At 39.4% G+C, this 20,133-nt stretch overlaps 1 protein-coding gene across 4 annotated transcripts; it reads right to left on the reverse strand.

Annotated features, from left to right (window-relative positions):
- Positions 1 to 3,860: 3,860 nt before the first annotated feature.
- On the reverse strand, positions 3,861 to 18,867 carry fgfbp3 (fibroblast growth factor binding protein 3). Of its 4 annotated transcripts, XM_053633735.1 has the most exons (4): positions 18,540 to 18,867; positions 17,166 to 17,186; positions 16,971 to 17,029; positions 3,861 to 5,435 (listed from the first exon to the last, which is right to left on the reverse strand). In XM_053633735.1, exon 4 carries the CDS (start codon positions 5,415 to 5,417, stop codon positions 4,863 to 4,865), a length of 555 nt encoding a protein of 184 aa, XP_053489710.1. In that variant the 5' UTR covers positions 5,418 to 5,435; positions 16,971 to 17,029; positions 17,166 to 17,186; positions 18,540 to 18,867; the 3' UTR covers positions 3,861 to 4,862. The 4 variants fall into 4 exon arrangements, with proteins under 4 accessions (XP_053489710.1, XP_053489713.1, XP_053489711.1 ...); XM_053633738.1 differs by lacking the exons at positions 16,971 to 17,029; positions 17,166 to 17,186; positions 18,540 to 18,867 and adding an exon at positions 10,095 to 10,247; XM_053633736.1 differs by lacking the exons at positions 16,971 to 17,029; positions 17,166 to 17,186; positions 18,540 to 18,867 and adding an exon at positions 7,689 to 8,030.
- Positions 18,868 to 20,133: the final 1,266 nt, after the last annotated feature.

Genomic DNA, 20,133 nt, shown 5'->3' on the forward strand with positions numbered 1-20,133 from the left:
CCAGAACTCAACAGTGCTGTGGTGTAAACAAATGCTAATGTTCAACATATTATAACATTATAACAGGACTGATCATACAGTACATGTATGTTATTCTGTCATTGACTAATCATTTTAGAAATGAATTCATTTGAAGGACAATGACCTGCTGTGACCAGGAGGATTATTTTTTATCTATTGCACAATTCTGTCATCAGAAAGTTTCTGCGATTGGTGACATGCCAGGATTCTGTAGTTTTTCTTTTGTTTGTTTTGTTTTTTTGGCACAGTTGTTGAGAAAACTGGGGAATTGCTGCTCTTTTGGTGCTGGTGTGTGTGTGTGTGTGTGTGTGTGTGTGTGTTGAAGCCAAGTCCACTTATGTCATGGCTTTGTCCTTGGTGTGTGATGAAAGTTGGATGAAATAAGAGAAGAGCTGCAGGAGTCCGGTAGTGTTAACATCAGCCGTATTTTAAGATGAGTGAGACGATAAATTGAGAGTTGTAGCCATAGCAGCAACGTCATCCTCTGCACTAAGGTGCTTAATCTACACTGGGCTGTATATATATATATATATATATATATATATATATATATATATATATATTATTTATCTATAAAAAATAATTGATAGTAATGATATTTATTATATTTCTAATAATTTATGCATCCAAATAAAAATAGCTTTTAACACAAAATTGCAAACCTAACGCACATTATGTTCGCCATTATAAGTTATAACAACACTGTTACTAGGCAACTAAAGCCCTATCCGGAGGGGGTTAAATTTACCTGGGGTACTGGGGTAATTTCCTTAATTTGCGTCATTTTACAGGCGCTCGTCTGAGGTTTTATTTTTGTCAGGATCGGCCATGTTGGTGTTTGTCTCCTCTAGGAAAATTACAGGCTGAATTACCTTCTGTTTTTCATCAAGCTCAGTGCTCCTCTGATCATTTTAGTCCAGATACATGTCTGTGATCTTCTATGCGGACGTCACGTCGTGCTAATTTCATAATGAGCGCATCAGCGCCCCTTTTCCAGATATTAATCACAGCAAACCATGGATGCTTCTTGTATACTTTTTTTCATTATTGTTTTGTCGTATTTTCAAATTGTTGCTGGAACTTTGGTTTGCCCCAAACTGAACTAAGAGAGCAGCGTCTCGTCTCCGAACGCCATGTTGTGAATGGAGCGTGATCACGTGACCACGTGATGCAACCATCGGGTTCGTGGAAAATAAAACCCACTAGAAACTCACTCCTCCTGTGGTCATTTTATTGCTGTCTCGATGTGAGACTTTTATCACATAGGAGACGTGTAAAAACATTTATTACCGACGTCCCCTTGATGAACTAATCCAATCCGAATAGGGCTTAAGAAATAATCACGCTAAGCATTAGCTGGAAATGAACGAGGCTCAGATTTAGCTAGTTAACACATAGCTCGTCATAGTAAGTCATTTATACAGACCGTGTAAAGATGCAGTGACTGAAAATCAGACAGAATCATCCGGAACATCAACATTCACCTCAGATCTTTTGGTAAATTGCCAAGAAAAATCTCACAATCGTAAATTACACAGTAACTACATTTAGCATGAACTGCTAACAAACTTACAACACTATCTGAAAACGTTGACCTCTGTTGTATCAAAATTTGCCTATTACCCAAGGACAATTAATATTTAACATAGAAACAGACACTCACATACATTAACCAGTTGGAGGACGAAAGTAAGACACCAAGCCCGTGAGTGAGGAGAGGCAAGGGTCCGAGTTTATTGTTGCATGAGATCACACAGTTGAGACATCAGGTGAACATCCGTTCTTACAGTCCTCCAGCCCAGTGAATTCTCAATAAGATTACATATTACTCATACTAAGTCTCCCTCGTGTTTATTTCACGTATATTTTATATACAACACCTCTCCTTTGTTGAATATCGCAAATCACGAGCTGTTCATGAGGAAATTTCTATCAGATTCTTTCTGGTTATGTCTTTATTTCATTTTATTAGTTTATGTGACTAATACCATGCTGTTGCTAATGCTACACATCCTTATTTTATTTTCCTTTTTGTCTGAAGTCTGAAGTGTTCATTATTCAGACTCCATTCACACGTGATTTCGTAGTGAATTTCAGGGTTTAATAAACACAATAAGGTTTAAACAGTTTAATATTAAAGTGTGAAACTTCCTCATTAAAACACTGAGGGAAATTTCGAGAATTCCAACTGCCCGCAGATGACGTCATAACGGCCGTTTCAAAGCAGCGGACCAATCAGCAGCTTTGTTTCAGCTTGCCCTCAGTTGAACTGCACGATCAGCAGAGTCCTAATAACACACACTCATTATAATCACACGCTGTCTCTTTACTTCTGAATATTTATTTCTTATTCATGTTTTCTTTCTTATTATTTTACTCTGTAGTTCTGTGGGTTTTTTTTTCTTTTTCCCTCCTGCCTTTCATCCATCACGTCATTACTTCAGTCATATGGAGTAACTCTTTTCTAATACAACCGTAAGGCTTTTATTAGAGTTCTTTAACATATTTAATTAATTATTTCATTTCATTCATTCTTTTATCCCTCCGTATTTCCACCTCTGCGCAGTTTATAATATTAGCTCAGGCTCCTGTGAGCTTGTTTTCTGTCCATGCTGCAGTGAGGCGTGTTCACCAGCAGGTGGTACTGTTGTATAGTACTGATGTGTCGTACGCGAACAAGTCGGCTCGTTGAGTCGGCTCTTTTATGAGAACGCTGAGAACCATCTTGCACATATATACGAGACTCTTTCTTTCTTTTTCTTTACAGATTGTTCCTTTGTTACGCTTACAGTGTCGTTTTAAAACGTTTTAATAGAAACCTGCGTCTTACCTGTTCGTCAGTGTGAACGATGAGTCGTGTATTTGACTCTCAGTTGTGAATATTTCCATCTAAAATGGTCCAAGCCAGAGAGGACATTTTAGGGATTAAAACTCATTATGAGTTGTGTAAGCAGTGCTTCTGATGCTGAGTGTGGTCTCGGTGCTTTCACTTTTGATTACACAGATGATTAATCTTTTAACAACTTCATATTTATTATTACTGAAAGTGTCAGATCCTCATCCTGGTGCAGAGCACAGATGGGGTTCAGAGAGTTCATAACAAAACAGCTTCAGTCGAGGGATTTGAACTCACAGCCTTCCGGTCATTATGACCACAGAGTGTGTGTAAATATATCATTAGCTTTCTTCATTTCGAACTTCATTTCAGACAGGATTGAAGTGGAATATTGAGTTTATATCATGCATACATAGTCTAAATAACCGCCTGTAAATGAGCCTCTCCTGTGCTGTTCTAGACATGTGTGTGTGTGTGTGTGTGTGTGTGTATGTGTGTGTGTATGTGTGTGTGAACAGTCTGCTGATTTTTAAGACTGTATTATTCAGACTTTACCTGCAGTATTGATTGTTTGAAGGGATGCCTGTGGATGATATCTCAAGAGGACACACACACACACACACACACACACACACACTTTTTACAGCAGTGTGAAAGATCGCGTTGTTCATCATGATTAAACATTTTCATATTTATATTTACACCTATCAGCCATAGCATTAACACCACTGACAGGTGAAGTGAATAACGTTGATGATCTCGTTACCGTGGCTATAATAGTAATGGTTATAATGGGAATTGTATTGGTTTTAATGGAAACTGTAATGGTCCCTGTGGGTCTCTACTGGTAATTTCTTGCCTTCTATTGGTGGCATGTTATGTCTAGTAGATACCATTAAGGACTGATGACGGTAATGGTTTTAATGGTTAGCTGATGGTTTGTAATGGTATTTGTAATGGAAACCATTAGAATTTCTGTGATGGTTTCTGTTGCATCAAATTTAGCAAAAGCAAAAGGAAGGGAAAATAAAGGAATGGAAAACCTCGTCTTAAACACGAATACTTAGTTTATTGACCATTAGAAAAGATTTACAAAGCTGAAATAAATCGTTTAGTCAAAACACTACATATACAATGAAATCACACCAGTAATGCTTTGCTAAGCTAAGCCATGCTAATTATATAAGACTGCGTAGCATTCTAACTTCCTCTTCCAAAGTTGTTAGCTTAGCGCTGTATCCTAAATGCTAGCGTGCAACTAAAAAGCTGCTATTAACATTAATACAAACAAAAGAGCGCTAAAAAAGCTTTGTACTTTGTGCTAATGTAACCTGTTAGCTAATGTGCTAATTAGCGATTAGCACGCATGATTAGCGTACTACTTAAATCAGCACACTTAGCTACATCCTGATAGAAGATACTGGGACGCTAAACACATCAGCTCAGTTGCTATCTTAAAGTAAATTTAGCTAGCTTTTTTGCGTGTTTTTCTTCATTTTATTCACTTTAATTATTTTAATTAAAATGAACTAACACTCTTGGTGCATTGTGGGTAAAAACATGATCACTCTGCAACTGAGAATAACTTCATATGAGCATCAGGAAGTTTTGTTGGAATGGGCTCTGTGTGCTAGCATTTTCCTAAAATACAACGCTAATTAGGCATGACTAGCATTTAGGACAGAGGCTAGTTTCTGTCAAATATACGAGGTGAAATAAAAAAAAAAGCACACAACATCAACAACAACAACAATAACAGGAAGTGGGAAGATTTATGATTAGCATTTTTAAAAAGAGTGACAGAAATGTTCTTGCTAATACTCAGCTGTAATTTAATGCTAATATTTAGTGCTAGTTTTTCCTCAGCAGCTTGCAGCTGACGGTTTTCCTCACAGCAGTGAATTCTGATTGTGTGAACGTGTTACACAGTGACGTGTCAGTGGGAGTTAATATATTTAACGTGAATTATCTTGTAACATGTATTTTCCCAGAAGGTTAATATTTTTTACAGGAGCTTGGTGAAGAAGTGGCAGAAGGGATCCCATCCTTCCGCACAGTAGCTCTCCGTTTCCGCTTCTCCGTCCGACATCCCTTCGTCTCTCATCATAAGCTCCTCGTCTTTCTTCTCCTCCTTGTCCCTCACCAGCTTCATGTGGGAGGTGTTTGGGGCGTTTTTGCACATGTTGGCCTTCAGCACTTTTATTCCTTTGCAGCTCGATTGCCTTTTCAGCTTCCCTAAAACCTGCTTCCAGTATTGCGTGGGTTTGTCTACGTAGGCGGGGCATTCGTTCGGTTTTCCCTTAAACTCACACTCGTAATTGGTGGACTCAAGCACCGCCTCCTCTGAGTGGGTGGAGCATTTGATCTGGAGCACCATGTTGTTTTTGCCCTCTCGAGTTTGCCAGGTGCAGCGGTCGCCATTTTTAGTGCTCAGGTCTCCGGAGCTCAGGATTTTGTCCTCGCCGGACTTCTGCTTCGTCTTCTTTTTCGCTTCGGAAGGTGAAACGAAGACGAATAAGACGAGGAGGACGAGAAAGAACAGTTTCATCAAACGAGGCATGAGTGCGGACGGAGAAACCTGCAAGCAAATGAGAAAACAAGATTACACTGCTGAGTCCTGGACTGTGATTGGTCAGAAGGTGGTGATTAGTTTTCTATTCACACGTTTATATTAACACGCTCATTGTAGTACGTTATGGTTTCTATAGCAACAGCTCATTCAAAATTCAGCTGATTTTTAAAAACATGTTTTTAAAGATTTCTTAAAGTAGGGAGACATTTATTATTTAACGTGTATGGAAGGAGTCTCCAGTGTCAGCGCTGTGTCAGAGGTAAAGCTGTAACTTTAAGTTTTCCCACAACTTCAGAACAGAGGAGTTTACACTTCTTTGCTCTTTCTCACTGCTGTTTTTGGTCATAGTAACGTGGAGAGAGAATAAAGAGAGAGAGAAGAGAGAGAGATTAAAGAGAGAGGTGGTGAGGGAGCGAGTGTTTATAGCTGCTATAGCAAAAGTGAGAACAGGAACTCACTCGCTTCCACAACACTACATGTAACAATAAATGGATAAAAAAGTATGACATGCTTTTACTTTTTTATGAGTATTTTACTGTAACAGCAACACACACACATACATACACACACACGCACACACAAATACATGCACACACACGCACACACAAATACACACACACACATGCACACATACACACACACACAAACACACACACGTATACATACACACACACGCACACACAAATACATACACACAAACATGCATACATACACACACACGCACACACAAATACATACACACACACATACACACACATGCACATACATACACACACACGCACACACAAATACACACACGTACACATACACACACACAAACACACACACATGCATACATACACACACATGCACACACAAATACATACACACACACACACACATGCACACATACACACACAAACACACACACATAAATACACACACAAATACACACACATACATACACATACACACACGCACACACACATGCACATACATACACACACACACACATACATACTCACACACACACACACATACATACATACACACATACATACTCACACACACACACAGACCCACACACACACAGACCCAGATATACACACACACACAAATACACATATACATACACACACATACAGACAGCCTCACACACACATACACACACACCCACACACACACAGACACACACACACGCACACACACACATGCACACACGCACACATGCACACACATACACACATACACCCACACACACACACGCACACATGCACGCACGCACACGCACACACATACACACACACGCACACATACACACACATGCACACACACATGCACATACATACACACACACACATACACACACAGACACACAGACCCAGATATACACACACACAGCGATACACACATACACACATACACACACATACATGCATACACACACACATACATACATACATACACACACATACAGACAGACTCACACACACATACATTCACACACACACGCGCACATACACACATGCACACACATGCACACACACACACACACACACACATACACACACACACACACATACACAAACACACATACGTATATACAAACATATACACACATACATACACACACACACGCACATACAAACATGCACACACACATACACACACATACACACACACATACGTACATACAAACATACACACATACATACACACACACACACATACACACACACACATACAAACATGCACACACACATACACACACATACACACACACATACGTACATACAAACATACACACACATACACACACACATACATACACACACATACATACACACACACACATGCACACAGTGGTTTGTATATAAATATGAGGAACAAAATTACTTACAGAATTAAATCTTTAAAGCAGAAATATTACACAACACTAAATTCAGATGACAAAAAAATGATAAGAAACACAACATTTTTATTAATACAAAGTACGAGAGCAGAAATATTATAGCATGTTATATATTATGTTATATTATATGATATTATATGATATTATATTATATTAATTTTAAATACGTATATCCACGAAGTGTATGAGTCCCAAACACTCGGCAGAAACTACAGAAAAGATCACAGTTTATTATCAGAGTATTTCGATGATATTCTCTGTTTGGGATTGGTGCAGGTTAATCTCTAATCTAAGATGATTTTCAGTGCATTTAAAGAAATATCTAACGTGGTTTGATTTGAAAGTTTACCGTCCGTGTTTTTACTCACCCAGAGCGAGAACTCTTCCTTCTGGACCGTGAGAGCCAGATGGCCGGATAAGAAAGAAGGAGGAGGGACGCAGAAAAAAATTAAGAAAGAAAGAAAGGGAGTGAAGGAAAAGGGGGGGGGGGGGTTGGGGGGGATTTAAGGTTCAGGGAAAAAAGGAGCCTCAGTTTCTTCCCTCCATCGGGGTTTGAAAACAAGTGGACCCCCACCAAGGTTCCCCTCGTTCCACTAGTTTGCTGTCTCTCTCTCTCTCTCTCTCTTCGTTCTCACAGGCCTCTTGCTTTCTCATGTGGAAATGTTTTTCGAGTTATAAACGTTAAATTGCTGTTACGCAACCGAGTCGTTAAATACAGAAAGTTTCTAATAAAAAAAATAGAAATCAGTTCTATACACGGGCCCATGAAAATGATCCGAGTAGATTTGATAGTTTTGATGTTTTGTTGTTTGTTTGGATTAGCGCTGGATAAAGTCACTATGAAAGATAATAATAATAATAATAATAATAATAATAATAATAATAAACTTTATTTTATAAAGCGCCTTTAAAGCAGCTTCTCAAAGCGCTGAAAGACTCAGCAGGGGTAAAAGAGGTCAAAGTTCAACTGTGTGTGTGTGTGTGTGTGTGTGTGTGAAAAGAAAAGGAGAGCATGTGTGTGTGTGTATTATAGAAAATATTTATGAAGTGTAATCAATGTGTAACTAACATTTAGAATTATTACTTAAGTCTAATCTAATCATCAATATTAGTTAAAAAGCATAATCTATATGTTTAATCAATATTTAGAAACATAATCTAAATCCACACAACACTGTTTGATCAAGTTCTATTCCGAGCGTGTATAGAGTTAGGTGAATGCTGTGTCTTACTGAACAGTGATAGTTTTTCAGCCTGCACCTTTCTACACAGCAATACACTGACATTAGATGTTTATTATTTATTAAGATGTTTTTCGATAAATACTTGCGCGGTTTTCCTACGAGTCGCCTGAGACGGTGTTTGTCCTCATAAAAGCTCCTCCAAATCATGAACTAAATTAAGAAAAGAGGGTTTTTAGATCTTAAAAAATGAAAACTGCTTGCAGAATACGTGTGTGTGTGTGTGTGTGTGTGTGTTGTAGTGTTTTTGAGCAGTGTGTCTGCGGTGTCCGAGTGGAGAGAAGGACTCGGGAAGGACTGAATACTGAGGAATGTGCGCTGACACTTAAACATTAAGAGTGTTATTTTACAGTGAAGTTTTCAACAGCCTCAGGACAGAGTTTACACTCTACTCTTTCTCACCGACACCATAAACTGTGATTACTGACTTATTAACATGAAGAGAGAGAATAAAGAGAGAGAAGAGAGAGAATAGAGAGAGAGAATAGAGAGAAAATAGAGAGAGAAAATAGAGAGAAAATAAAGAGAGAGAGAATAAAAAGAGAGAATAAAGAGAAAGAATAAAGAGAGAAAATAGAGAGAGAGAATAAAGCGAGAGAATAGAGAGAGAGAATAAAGAGAGAATAGAGAGAGATAATAAAGAGAGAGAATAAAGAGAGGGAATAAAGAGAATAAAGAGAGAGAGAATAGAGAGAGAATAAAGAGAGAGAATAAAAAGAGAGAGAATAGAGAGAGAGAATAGAGAGAGAGAATAAAGAGAAAGAATAAAGAGAGAGAATAGAAAGAGGGAATAAAGAGAGAGAATAGAGAGAGAGAATAAGGAGAGGGAATAAAGAGAGAATAGAGAGAGAATAGAGAGAGAATAGAGAGAGGGAATAGAGAGAGAATAGAGAGGGAATAGAGAGAGAGAATAGAGAGAGGGAATAGAGAGAGAATAGAGAGAATAGAGAGGGAATAGAGAGGGAATAGAGAGAGAATAGAGAGAGGGAATAAAGAGAGAGAATAGAGAGGGAATAGAGAGAGGGAATAGAGAGAGAATAGAGAGAGGGATGGTGAGGGAACGAGTGTTTATAGCTGCTATAACGTAAGTGAGAACAGGAACTAACTCGCTTCATGAATATTAAATGTAACTATAAACGGATAAAAAGTATGATGTGTTGTTCATTAATAAATAAAAAAAGTAATTGTGGGTAAATGGCTGTGGTGTAAGAGGAATAAACCACCGGGGGTCGTTCTGTTAGAGGAAAATAATCAGACAAAAACAGGTAGAAAGAGGCAGAAGAGGGAGAAAGAGAGAGAAAATAGAAACTGACAGGAAGGAATGTGAAAATGAAAGAAGCGCGGAGTTATGAGGGGATTTCGGAACAGAAATAAAAAAAAGTTAAAGCCTCAGAAAGAACCCGAAGGATTTTGGAATAAAAGAGAAAATAACAAAGAAATGAAAAGTTGAACGAAAGAAGCAAACATGTTTACATTATGCAAATGACCTTTGCTTGGAAGTCTCATTACAGCAGAAGCCGTCTTTATAACAACCTGATTCTGGTCATACTCAAGTCTTCTCTCTCTCTCTCTCTCTCTCTCTCTCTGAGTGCTAATCTTCCTCTGCAAGCTCTTGACGTGCACGTCGCGGCGTGGCCGTCTCTCTCCGTCTCTCGGTTCGTCTTTTCGAGATGCGAACGCAATCAAGCGGGCGTCCAGCAATGTCCTCGAGGATGATTACGGCGACCTCGCCGGCCGCTAATGACGGGGGACAGAATAATTGTGAATGAGATGCGAGCGGAGGCTGAACCGCGTTATTGAAATTTCAACCCCGGCGATCTGCGAGTTTCGGAGAGCATCTATGATGACTCGCGTCTCATCAACACGCTCGCTTTCCTTTTAGACGGATTTAAAGCGCTCCCACAGAGTTCCACTCCCAAGAACCGATGGAGAGAACGCGTGAGATTCAGACAGGTCTGAGTTTCACGGGAGGATTTTCCATCCACACTGGAACTGTTAGCCAGATGGAAATGTAGCTAGCTAGCATTGCGCTTCCTAACTAGCTAACTCTCATATACGCTCGTATGGAAGACTCGCTAATCCCGAAGAGCGATAACGCACAGGATACTGCGTAGAATAACACATAAAACACAGTATAGTTTCACAGGGAAAGAAGAAAAGAAAGAAAGAAAGTGTATCTGAATTTTTTAATAGTTTTTTTTCCCCGTCTCTTGCGGCAGGAAAAGTGGAATGTTTTTCAGTCCCTCCGGGATTCCGCGATCGGAGAAATCGACGCTAAATCAAGCAGACACTGCAATATTCGGAGGAGTTTGCAATTTTTCTAAATCATTCTTCAAAAGCGACGTCATCACGACGCGCATTCAGCTAAATGCTCTCATTTACCAACAAACGTCACTGCGAAAGGCCGCGCAAAAAACAAGCCGTTTTCCAACGTTCCGCTAGCTAAGTGGAAAACATTCTGATTATATTATATTTCACATAACCGAACTCGAAACATGCTCCATGTTCCCGTGACACCTCGTCAGTGCGTCTTTCTATCGAGAAAGTCAAAACATCAAGAGATCACCCCTAACGTGAGATGGAAGGGGGCGGGGCTTGCAGGGAGAGTATAAAAAAACAGCTGCAGAACTGTCAATCATTCCAGATTCATATGTCAGCTGGCTCGTCTGATGTTTCCATTGGGGAGAATAAAGAAGATTCTTTCGGTGTATTTTTCGCATGATGATGATGTTGAAATGCAGCGTGTCTACACAAGTGGGCGTGGCCTCCGTTTTCGCTATCGCTATCGCCATTCAGTGACCTTTTGCGAGTTTCTGGAACATGTTTGAGGTCCAGATTTTTTCCCCGTCCAAAGTCATACGGTACACGGAGAGCTTCGTGACTATTCCAGTCTCCATAGCGATGAATTCTGCGTTGGAGTCGTTCTCCTCGTGAAGCGGACGGTCGGTGAGCCATCACCGTCGCATCACATCTTTGCTTCCTGTCCTTGATGAAACTCTCTCATGCCATCCTGCCTGAAGAAAAAAATCCTCAATATGTGTGTAATCTCCAGGTTTAAAATTTCTGTGTGTTTGTGCAATTCAGTCCTTTCAGCTTTTCCAAGGTCACTTCCAACACCTCGGTGTTTTCGCAGACGAACAAATGTTTTCGGTTCAAATCGGTGGCGAATTTTGTGGCACTGCAGCTCGACGAGGACAATACGCATACAACGTACAAGGTCTTCGCAGTCCATCAGTAAAAAAAAACCCCCAAAAAACAACAAAAATAAAATAAAAAAACAACCTTTAAAAATTGATTCCAAATCACAGAAGAAAAGCAAAATACAATTTGAAAGTTATAACTGCTTTCTGGAACAGCTCGCTATATTCATTATTCATATTTTCACATAAGGTGAGTGTGCCCTCTAGGAGGCGCTGTCGAGTGCAATGCACCAGGAGTTACTGAATTAGACAGTCCTAGGGCCATACGTCTAAGACCCTATGTTTTTGTGACAGCACCACCTGCTGAATTGGAGAACCACAGTCCTCGGACCGCATTTCTAGGACCTGAGTTTTGGAGGACCACCAAATTCCATTTCCACCAAATACTAACTATTGATAGTTTTAAAGGTTTATTACATCCAAATACTTCTTTCATTCTTGCAGTGCAACTTGCTTGCTAAGCGCTGCATGTTGAGCAATTCGTGTGACTAATTAGAATAATTAACTCATCAGGTAAAATAAAGAAGGAATCGAATGCTCTGGCCTTTTCATCTCAACCACATATTTTACAGTACAGAGGAGATTGAATAGAGTTAGTGAAATTGAATAGAGCGAGATGCAAGACATCTGAATAGAAATCTGAGCGGTTGAAATGGATCTTTAAAAGGGTTTGTACTTTGCTCAACGCATGTTTTCTTTGATTCCATGTTGAAAATTATTTTGTAAGTGGAATTTTCTGAAAAGGCCACATGGCACAGCAGCCATGGAATGATCCATCTCACAAGGGATCTATGGCTAAGGAGCTAATTAGAGGCTAAAGCTAATATTTGTGTGTTAATGGAATAGTCCACCTCCCCCATTTTGTCTCAAAATGGACCAACCGAACAATTCAATTAGAATTCTTGTCAGAAATGATCAGTGTAATTCTGGCCCTAATTGACCATATTATCACAACCCTGGCAGATTTGATAGCTTTTCAATTAGCTTTAATGCGATTTTTATGTTGAATATACGGGAGACACATGGAATTTATGGAATAAACAGATAACTTTTTAATGTTTCTCTAAATTCATCTCACAGACATGCTGAAAAAGAGTGCACTGATAGAGGGAGGAGAAACGAGAGCCATTTACTGTCAGATTAACACTGGCTTTAAAACGACAGCAAGACTAAGGCAACAAGATGTGAAAATGTCTCCCAGAGGTATTTAGCAGAACTGGACGATCTCAGAGGGGTATTTAGGGGAAGTGGACTGTGTTACAGGGGTATTTATGGAAACTGGATCTTCTCAGAGGGGTATTTATAGAAACTGGATCTTCTCAGAGGGGTATTTATGGAAACTGGATCTTCTCAGAGGGGTATTTAGGGAAATTGGACCGTGTTACAGGGTATTTATGGAAACTGGACTGACTCAGAGGGATATTTAGGGAAACAGGACTGTGTTACAGGGGTATTTATGGAAACTGGATCTTCTCAGAGGGGTATTTATGGAAACTGGATCTTCTCAGAGGGGTATTTAGGGAAACAGGACTGTCTCAGAGGGGTATTTAGGGAAACAGGACTGTGTTACAGGGGTATTTATGGAAACTGGATCTTCTCTGAGGGGTATTTATGGAAACTGGACCATCTCAGAGGGGTATTTAGGGGAAGTGGACTGTGTTACAGGGGTATTTATGGAAACTGGATCTACTCAGAGGGGTGTTTAGGGGAAGTGGACTGTGTTACAGGGGTATTTATGGAAACTGGATCTTCTCAGAGGGGTATTTAGGGAAATTGGACCGTGTTACAGGGTATTTATGGAAACTGGACTGTCTCAGAGGGATATTTAGGGAAACAGGACTGTGTTACAGGGGTATTTATGGAAACTGGATCTTCTCAGAGGGGTATTTAGGGAAACAGGACTGTCTCAGAGGGGTATTTAGGGAAACAGGACTGTGTTACAGGGGTATTTATGGAAACTGGATCTTCTCAGAGGGGTATTTAGGGAAACAGGACTGTCTCAGAGGGGTATTTAGGGAAACAGGACTGTGTTACAGGGGTATTTATGGAAACTGGATCTTCTCTGAGGGGTATTTATGGAAAGTGGATCTTCTCAGAGGGGTATTTAGGGAAATTGGACTGTCTCAGAGGGGTATTTATGGAAACTGGACCACCTCAGAGGGATATTTATAGAAATTGGACTGTCTCAGAGGGGTATTTATGGGAAGTGGACTGTGTCTGAGGGTTTTTTTTGGAGAACCGGACAGTCTGTAAGGAGTATTCAGGGAAATAGAGCTGGTTATAAAGGGGTATTTTGGGAAATAGAACTGTCTCTCAGGGGTATTTAGAGGAATAGGATATGGAGTATGGATTATTTGGGACAATAGAACATTTTTCCAGGGGAACTTTAGGGTAATAAGACTGTCTCTGAGGGTATTTAGTGGAACAGGATGGTCTCAGGGACATTTAGTGGAATAAGCCCACGTTTGAGCCGTATTTAGGAGCATAAGTGTGTTGCTCTGTTATTACAGTCAGCCGTGTTTCCTCATTATGAGCTGTTAAATGTGTATTACTCGTTATAAACGAGTAAAAATAAACTTTTAAAAATTCACTGAAACCCATCTGTCGTTAGCGTCATTGTTTTAGCCGCTTACGCTACGTGTCAAAGCTTTAATGAATTCCTGAGGATTTTGAGTCACGTGTAGCTTCTGAGTTCAGCCTTGCTAAAATATATAAATAAATAAATATATCTTGCAGTCAGAGCGATAATAAAACCACGATTACAAACCTTTTCAAGACGGTGAGCGCTTGACGTTTTTCATTTAACAAACCGTAACTTGAGGCAATGCAAGAAAAATATTCCAAGCACGTTTCAGAAAATGAAAAAGCAGCCGTATGCTGAGAAAGGGATGAAACATTCAACACACTGACTTGTTGACTTTAAAAAAGAATAATGACGGTGATATCTGATTTCTGACAGAATGTTGCCTTGAGTTGTTGGCGTCTCTGGAGCTTTGTTCCACTGCAGAACACACAGTTAACCCCAAGACTGGAAATTACACTGAAATGCTCACGATGCCCCCCTTAGTGGAAATGCAGTCGATCGATTAAGACATGGTCAGCGTTGTGTCATTGGTCCGTTATCTAATGTGTGCACCTGTCCTGAGTTCACCTGGTGAGTAATTTGCCCTTATATTCCCTCATGTTCCTTTCATTCCTGAGCTTTAGTTTCTCCCTCAGTTCAGCGAGACCCAAGAGACTCTGACAAGTGCCAAAAACATAGGGTGTGTCTCAATCGGCTCTCTAGATCCCTACCTCATGAATCAGTGTAGTGACCGAACATCAAATAAAGTTAAAAATCGCTAACGTAAGTAATCATGAGAGAGCTTCGATAACAAGCTTACAGTCCGTCCGCCATTTTGTTTCGAGCTGAGAGGCTTCAGAAAGCGTGACGTCACTTCCAGTAAGGGAACATACCGAGCATCGATACGGCCTGGTTTTTATGCAGTGCATTGTGGGATTTTTTTTAACGAGCGGACGTTCCAGTGCACTGGAAGGATTTGGCGATTGATACAGCCCTTAAAATGGCCGCCTCCCTGATCAGTGCCCTGACTACTGAACTGAGGCGCCGATCGAGACGCACCCACAGTCTGACAAAATACCATCAGTGCTTTCCTAGTCACGGAGGCGAGTGGCCTACACGTGTGATGTTTCCTCAGTCTGCCTTGTGGAGTCGCTCAGCGTCTCAAACAGACTTCCTGATGTGTTTTCAGACTCTGTTATCTATAAACATGGACAACAGGACAACGTCACAAAGAGAAAAACAGACTGGCGTAAAATCGTGAAGGTGGTGTTGCATGCCGGAAGTGACTGAGGTGATTTCATTTCATTTCCTGACATCGTCCGAGTTACACAGGAAAACACAGCCTATAGCCAGCTAGCCATGTTTAGCTCGCTAGTTAACAAGCTTCTTTTTTTTTTTAACTTTAACTCTTGACAACACCAACTCATGGATAAATGACCTCCCTCACATCTGCTATGCTAATTACAGTATTCAAGTACACACACACACACACACACACACAATAAATAATTTTTCATGTAGACAAAAAGTGCTGAGTCATCCAGGGTTAATTAGGTTTTTACTGTTAAATTTATATCTATTCATTTGACGGCAACAGAACATAAATAAAGCATAACAAGGATAAGAGATTGTACACACACACTCACACACACACACTCTTCATCCGAGAGCACTCAACCCTCCCTCAGTCGCTTGGCATTACACACACACACACACAGAAAGACAGTGATTGCGGGCGACGGAGAGACTCTCGAGGAGGACTGAAGAGGAGTTGAAAAGCTTCTACACTCTTTTATAGCCTCGTCTCACACACTCGGTGTAAAACTATTCTCAAGCTGTGAGTCAGATGAGATTTTACTCTCGATCAATAAATAAATGTTCGCCGACGTAGAAAAGAGCTGACACACTGAGATAAATAACATCGTCTGTGAGCGGTACTAATCAGATCCTTTAGCTGTACATTGTTTAGACGTGTGGAATATAGAATAGTGTACGTAATGTAGTATAGTAGAAAGCCATAATGCATCAGTATTCTAACTGTAGTATAGTATACACAGTATTGATATAATATCAGTATAGCTCAGGCCATAACATTAATATAGCCATCGTATTAGTTTAATTTTCTCATTTAAGTATAATGTATACTATAGCATTAATATAGCAATAATATGTCAGTAGAGTATCAATACTGTAATTACTGTGTAATATATACTGCAACATTAGTCTATATCACTATAGCACAGTACTGTAGCTGTAGTCTGTACTATAATTATATGCAACTGTTAAGTACAACCCCAATTCCAAAAAAGTTGGGACGCCGTGTAAAATGTAAGTAAAAACAGAACACAATGATTCGCAAATCTCATAAACCCGTGTGTTATTGACAACAGAACGTATAAAACATATCAGATGTTTAAATTGAGGAAATGTACCGTTTTGGGGGGGGAAATAAGGTCATTTTGAATTTGATGGCCGCAACAAAAAAGTTGGGACGGGGGCAAGAAAAGGCTGGAAATGTAAGCGTTAGTAAAAAGAAACAGCCGGACGTTAATTAGTCTTTCAGAAGTAAAGATGGGCGGAGCTTCAGCTTTTTACAAGATGTTAATCACATAATACATCTGATCGTTAGTCAAAACATATACTTACAAAGCCAAAGGCGCTCAGTGCCGTGACTCTTAGAAGAGCCTTTGGGGTGAAGTTATCTCCTGGTGACGCAGGCAAAAGAGAGAAATAGAAGAAACGTTATTTTTCCTCAGTGATTATTGACTAATGATTATATGTATGTATTATAAACACGATAAATCACAGATCTATAGGATGACTGCTAGATCGATCACTTACGCAATCAGACGACAGTCAACACTGAAATAAATAGAGAAGAGAATATGTAGCCTACAATAACATGTACAAATGAAGTCGTATGAAATTAAAAGATAGCAAATATAAGAAGATGACAAATAAGAGGCCATAATAAGGACTGCATTTTAATTCTTGAATTAATTCATTTTATCACCACACTCGTGCTGTTATTACACTGGCATTAAAAAAATAACACATTAAATAAAATTATTGCCTGTTAGCCTGTTGAAAAATTGTGGGAACGCACTTGTGGATTTTTTTCCCCCTGTTATTGGAGAAAATACTAATATAAAAATTACTCTGATCTCCAACAAAGAACTAATTTTACATCCTTCCATCCACATGGTTTTTTATTTAACTTTTAAACATCCAGCGTGTGTATAGCGCTTATATATATATATAATATTTATATAATATTAATATATTATATATATATATATATAATTTATTAATTTTAAAATGAGAGAAATGAGGATGCAGATTCATGATTTTCGTCTGCAGAAGAAGATGAATAAAACTATAAAATATTATCATATGACATTTTAATAGGTCTAAAACAATATGCATACAGATCTATGAGTAATACAAGTTGTGTGCACAATGAACAGAAGTGCAGTCATGAACTGAATTATAAGGCAATGATTACAACTTAATTGTGTGTATAGTGCTTGGTATTATGGTATATAAACCCATCCACACACTGACTGTAGAGACGCAGCACATACACACTTCAATACATCCGTCTTCTTCTTTTACACTCGCACTACTGCTTTTCCCTGAACAGTAAAGTACTGCAACTTCACATATACTGTAAGTTACTGTAAACTTCATAGAAAATACCCATAATGCAGTGTATATTACAGTAGGTAACCGTAAATAATATATATGGTATTTTGCAGGGTTTTTTTTTTTACAGTCTGTACTGATAAGCTGTGATAATGTCTCAGACGGTTAGTATACTGAGGATTTATCATAAAGTTTGGGTTCTGCTTGTAAAGGTCGCGCATCTTCGTTTCCAATATTCCATATTACTGCTCCGTTTGGTAAAAAGCTCCTGGTGGATCAGTTATTCTGAAGCTGAAATACTCAGTGGAAGCGTTTCGTTTCGTTCCATTAGCGTGATTGATGGCGCGCTGTTTGACGCCAGACCCGAGATGAAGGATGCGGGAAGGATTTTAGCCAAATTGTCTGTGTTAATATAATGGTTTTTCCTCCTGTCGAGTCTCAGTGCTGATACTGTATACCACGAGGACCTGTCTATGAGTTCATGCAGACGTTATGATGTCACAGTTATTATTTACATATACATTTACATTTTACGGCATTTGGTCGACACCCTTGTCCAGAGCGACTTACATTTTTCTCATTTATACAGCTGGGAGGTTGAGGGTTAAGGGCCTCGCTCGAGGGCCCAGCAGTGGAAGTTAAGTGGTGCTGGGATTTGACCTCATGACCTTCTGATCAGTAGTCCAACAGCTTACGTAACAGAGTTACGTAAACAACTCTGATTTACATAAAAATGATATAATTCTATTCTAGAATTATATTATCACTATTCTAACAGGGTCTGTAATAATACAGCGCCCTCCGTTAATATTGGCACCTGTGGTAAATATGAGCAAAGAAGGCTGTGAAAAATTGTGATCCTGAAAATATTCAGAAAAATACTCTGCTCTCGTGGATATCAAACAACTGCACACACAACACAGGTTTATCAAGAAAAATCTTTCTTTGATATCCATGAGAGCAGAGTATTTTTCTGAATGTTTTGAACAAAAGATCAAAAGGTTAAACAATAAAGACAGTTTTTCACAGCCGTCTTTGCTCATGTTTACCGAGGGTGCCAATATTAATGGAGGGCACTGTGTGTTGCATTTTTAGTACTTTAAATTTTAGAAAAACTACATGCAATGATATTTTTACGGTATATTATGATTTGGTCTGGTTTTGTCCCTGCATCACACACCTGTTGAAGCAATGACTCAGTGTGATCACACACACACACACACACACACACACACAGACACATGCACACACAGGCACACGTGCACAGGCACACGCGCACACACACACAGGCACACGCACACACACACATGCACGCACACACACACACATGCACACACACACATGCACACATGCACACACACACACACTCTGTGTCTGTGTGTCTGTGCTAGAGGTCATTGTGAGCAGGATCTCAGACTCTTTTGTTGTTCAGGATGAAAAGCTCCAAGCAGCTGGATGACTTCTTAACCCACCCCCAGTCCTAAGCCACCCCCCCCCCCCCACCACACATTTCTCTTGTCTCTTTTCATCATTTTTCCCCCCAATTTGGGAGGAGTGGTGTTTTAGGAGATTGAATCAGATCAGAGAGACGGGACAGAGGAAGAAAAAGAAGCATTTCAAACTGACAGTAAGACTCTGAGACACACAAAAACACTGTAACACACAACACTGTAACACACAACACTGTAACACAAAACACTGTAACACACAACACTGTAACACACAACACTGTAACACAAAAACACTGTAACACAAAAACACTGTAACACAACACTGTAACACAAAAACACTGTAACACACAACACTGTAACACAAGAACTCTTACACATTGAAATGCTGAGACACTGAAACACTAAAAAAACATGGAAACATGTAAACATTGACTGTTGAAACACTGACACGCTGAAAAACTGAAAGCGTGAAACCCTGACACACTAATACACTAAACTATAGTGAAACACTGACAACTACAATTATAAAACACTGACACTGAAACACTGAAATACTGACACACTGAAATACTGAAACACTGAAATACTGACACACTGAAATACTGAAACACTGAAATACTGAAACACTGAAATACTGACATTGAAATACTGACACACTGAAATACTGAAACACTGAAATACTGATACACTGAAATACTGAAACACTGACACAC

The sequence above is a fragment of the Ictalurus furcatus genome, chromosome 9, assembly GCF_023375685.1.
Source record: "Ictalurus furcatus strain D&B chromosome 9, Billie_1.0, whole genome shotgun sequence".
Lineage (NCBI taxonomy): Eukaryota > Metazoa > Chordata > Actinopteri > Siluriformes > Ictaluridae > Ictalurus > Ictalurus furcatus.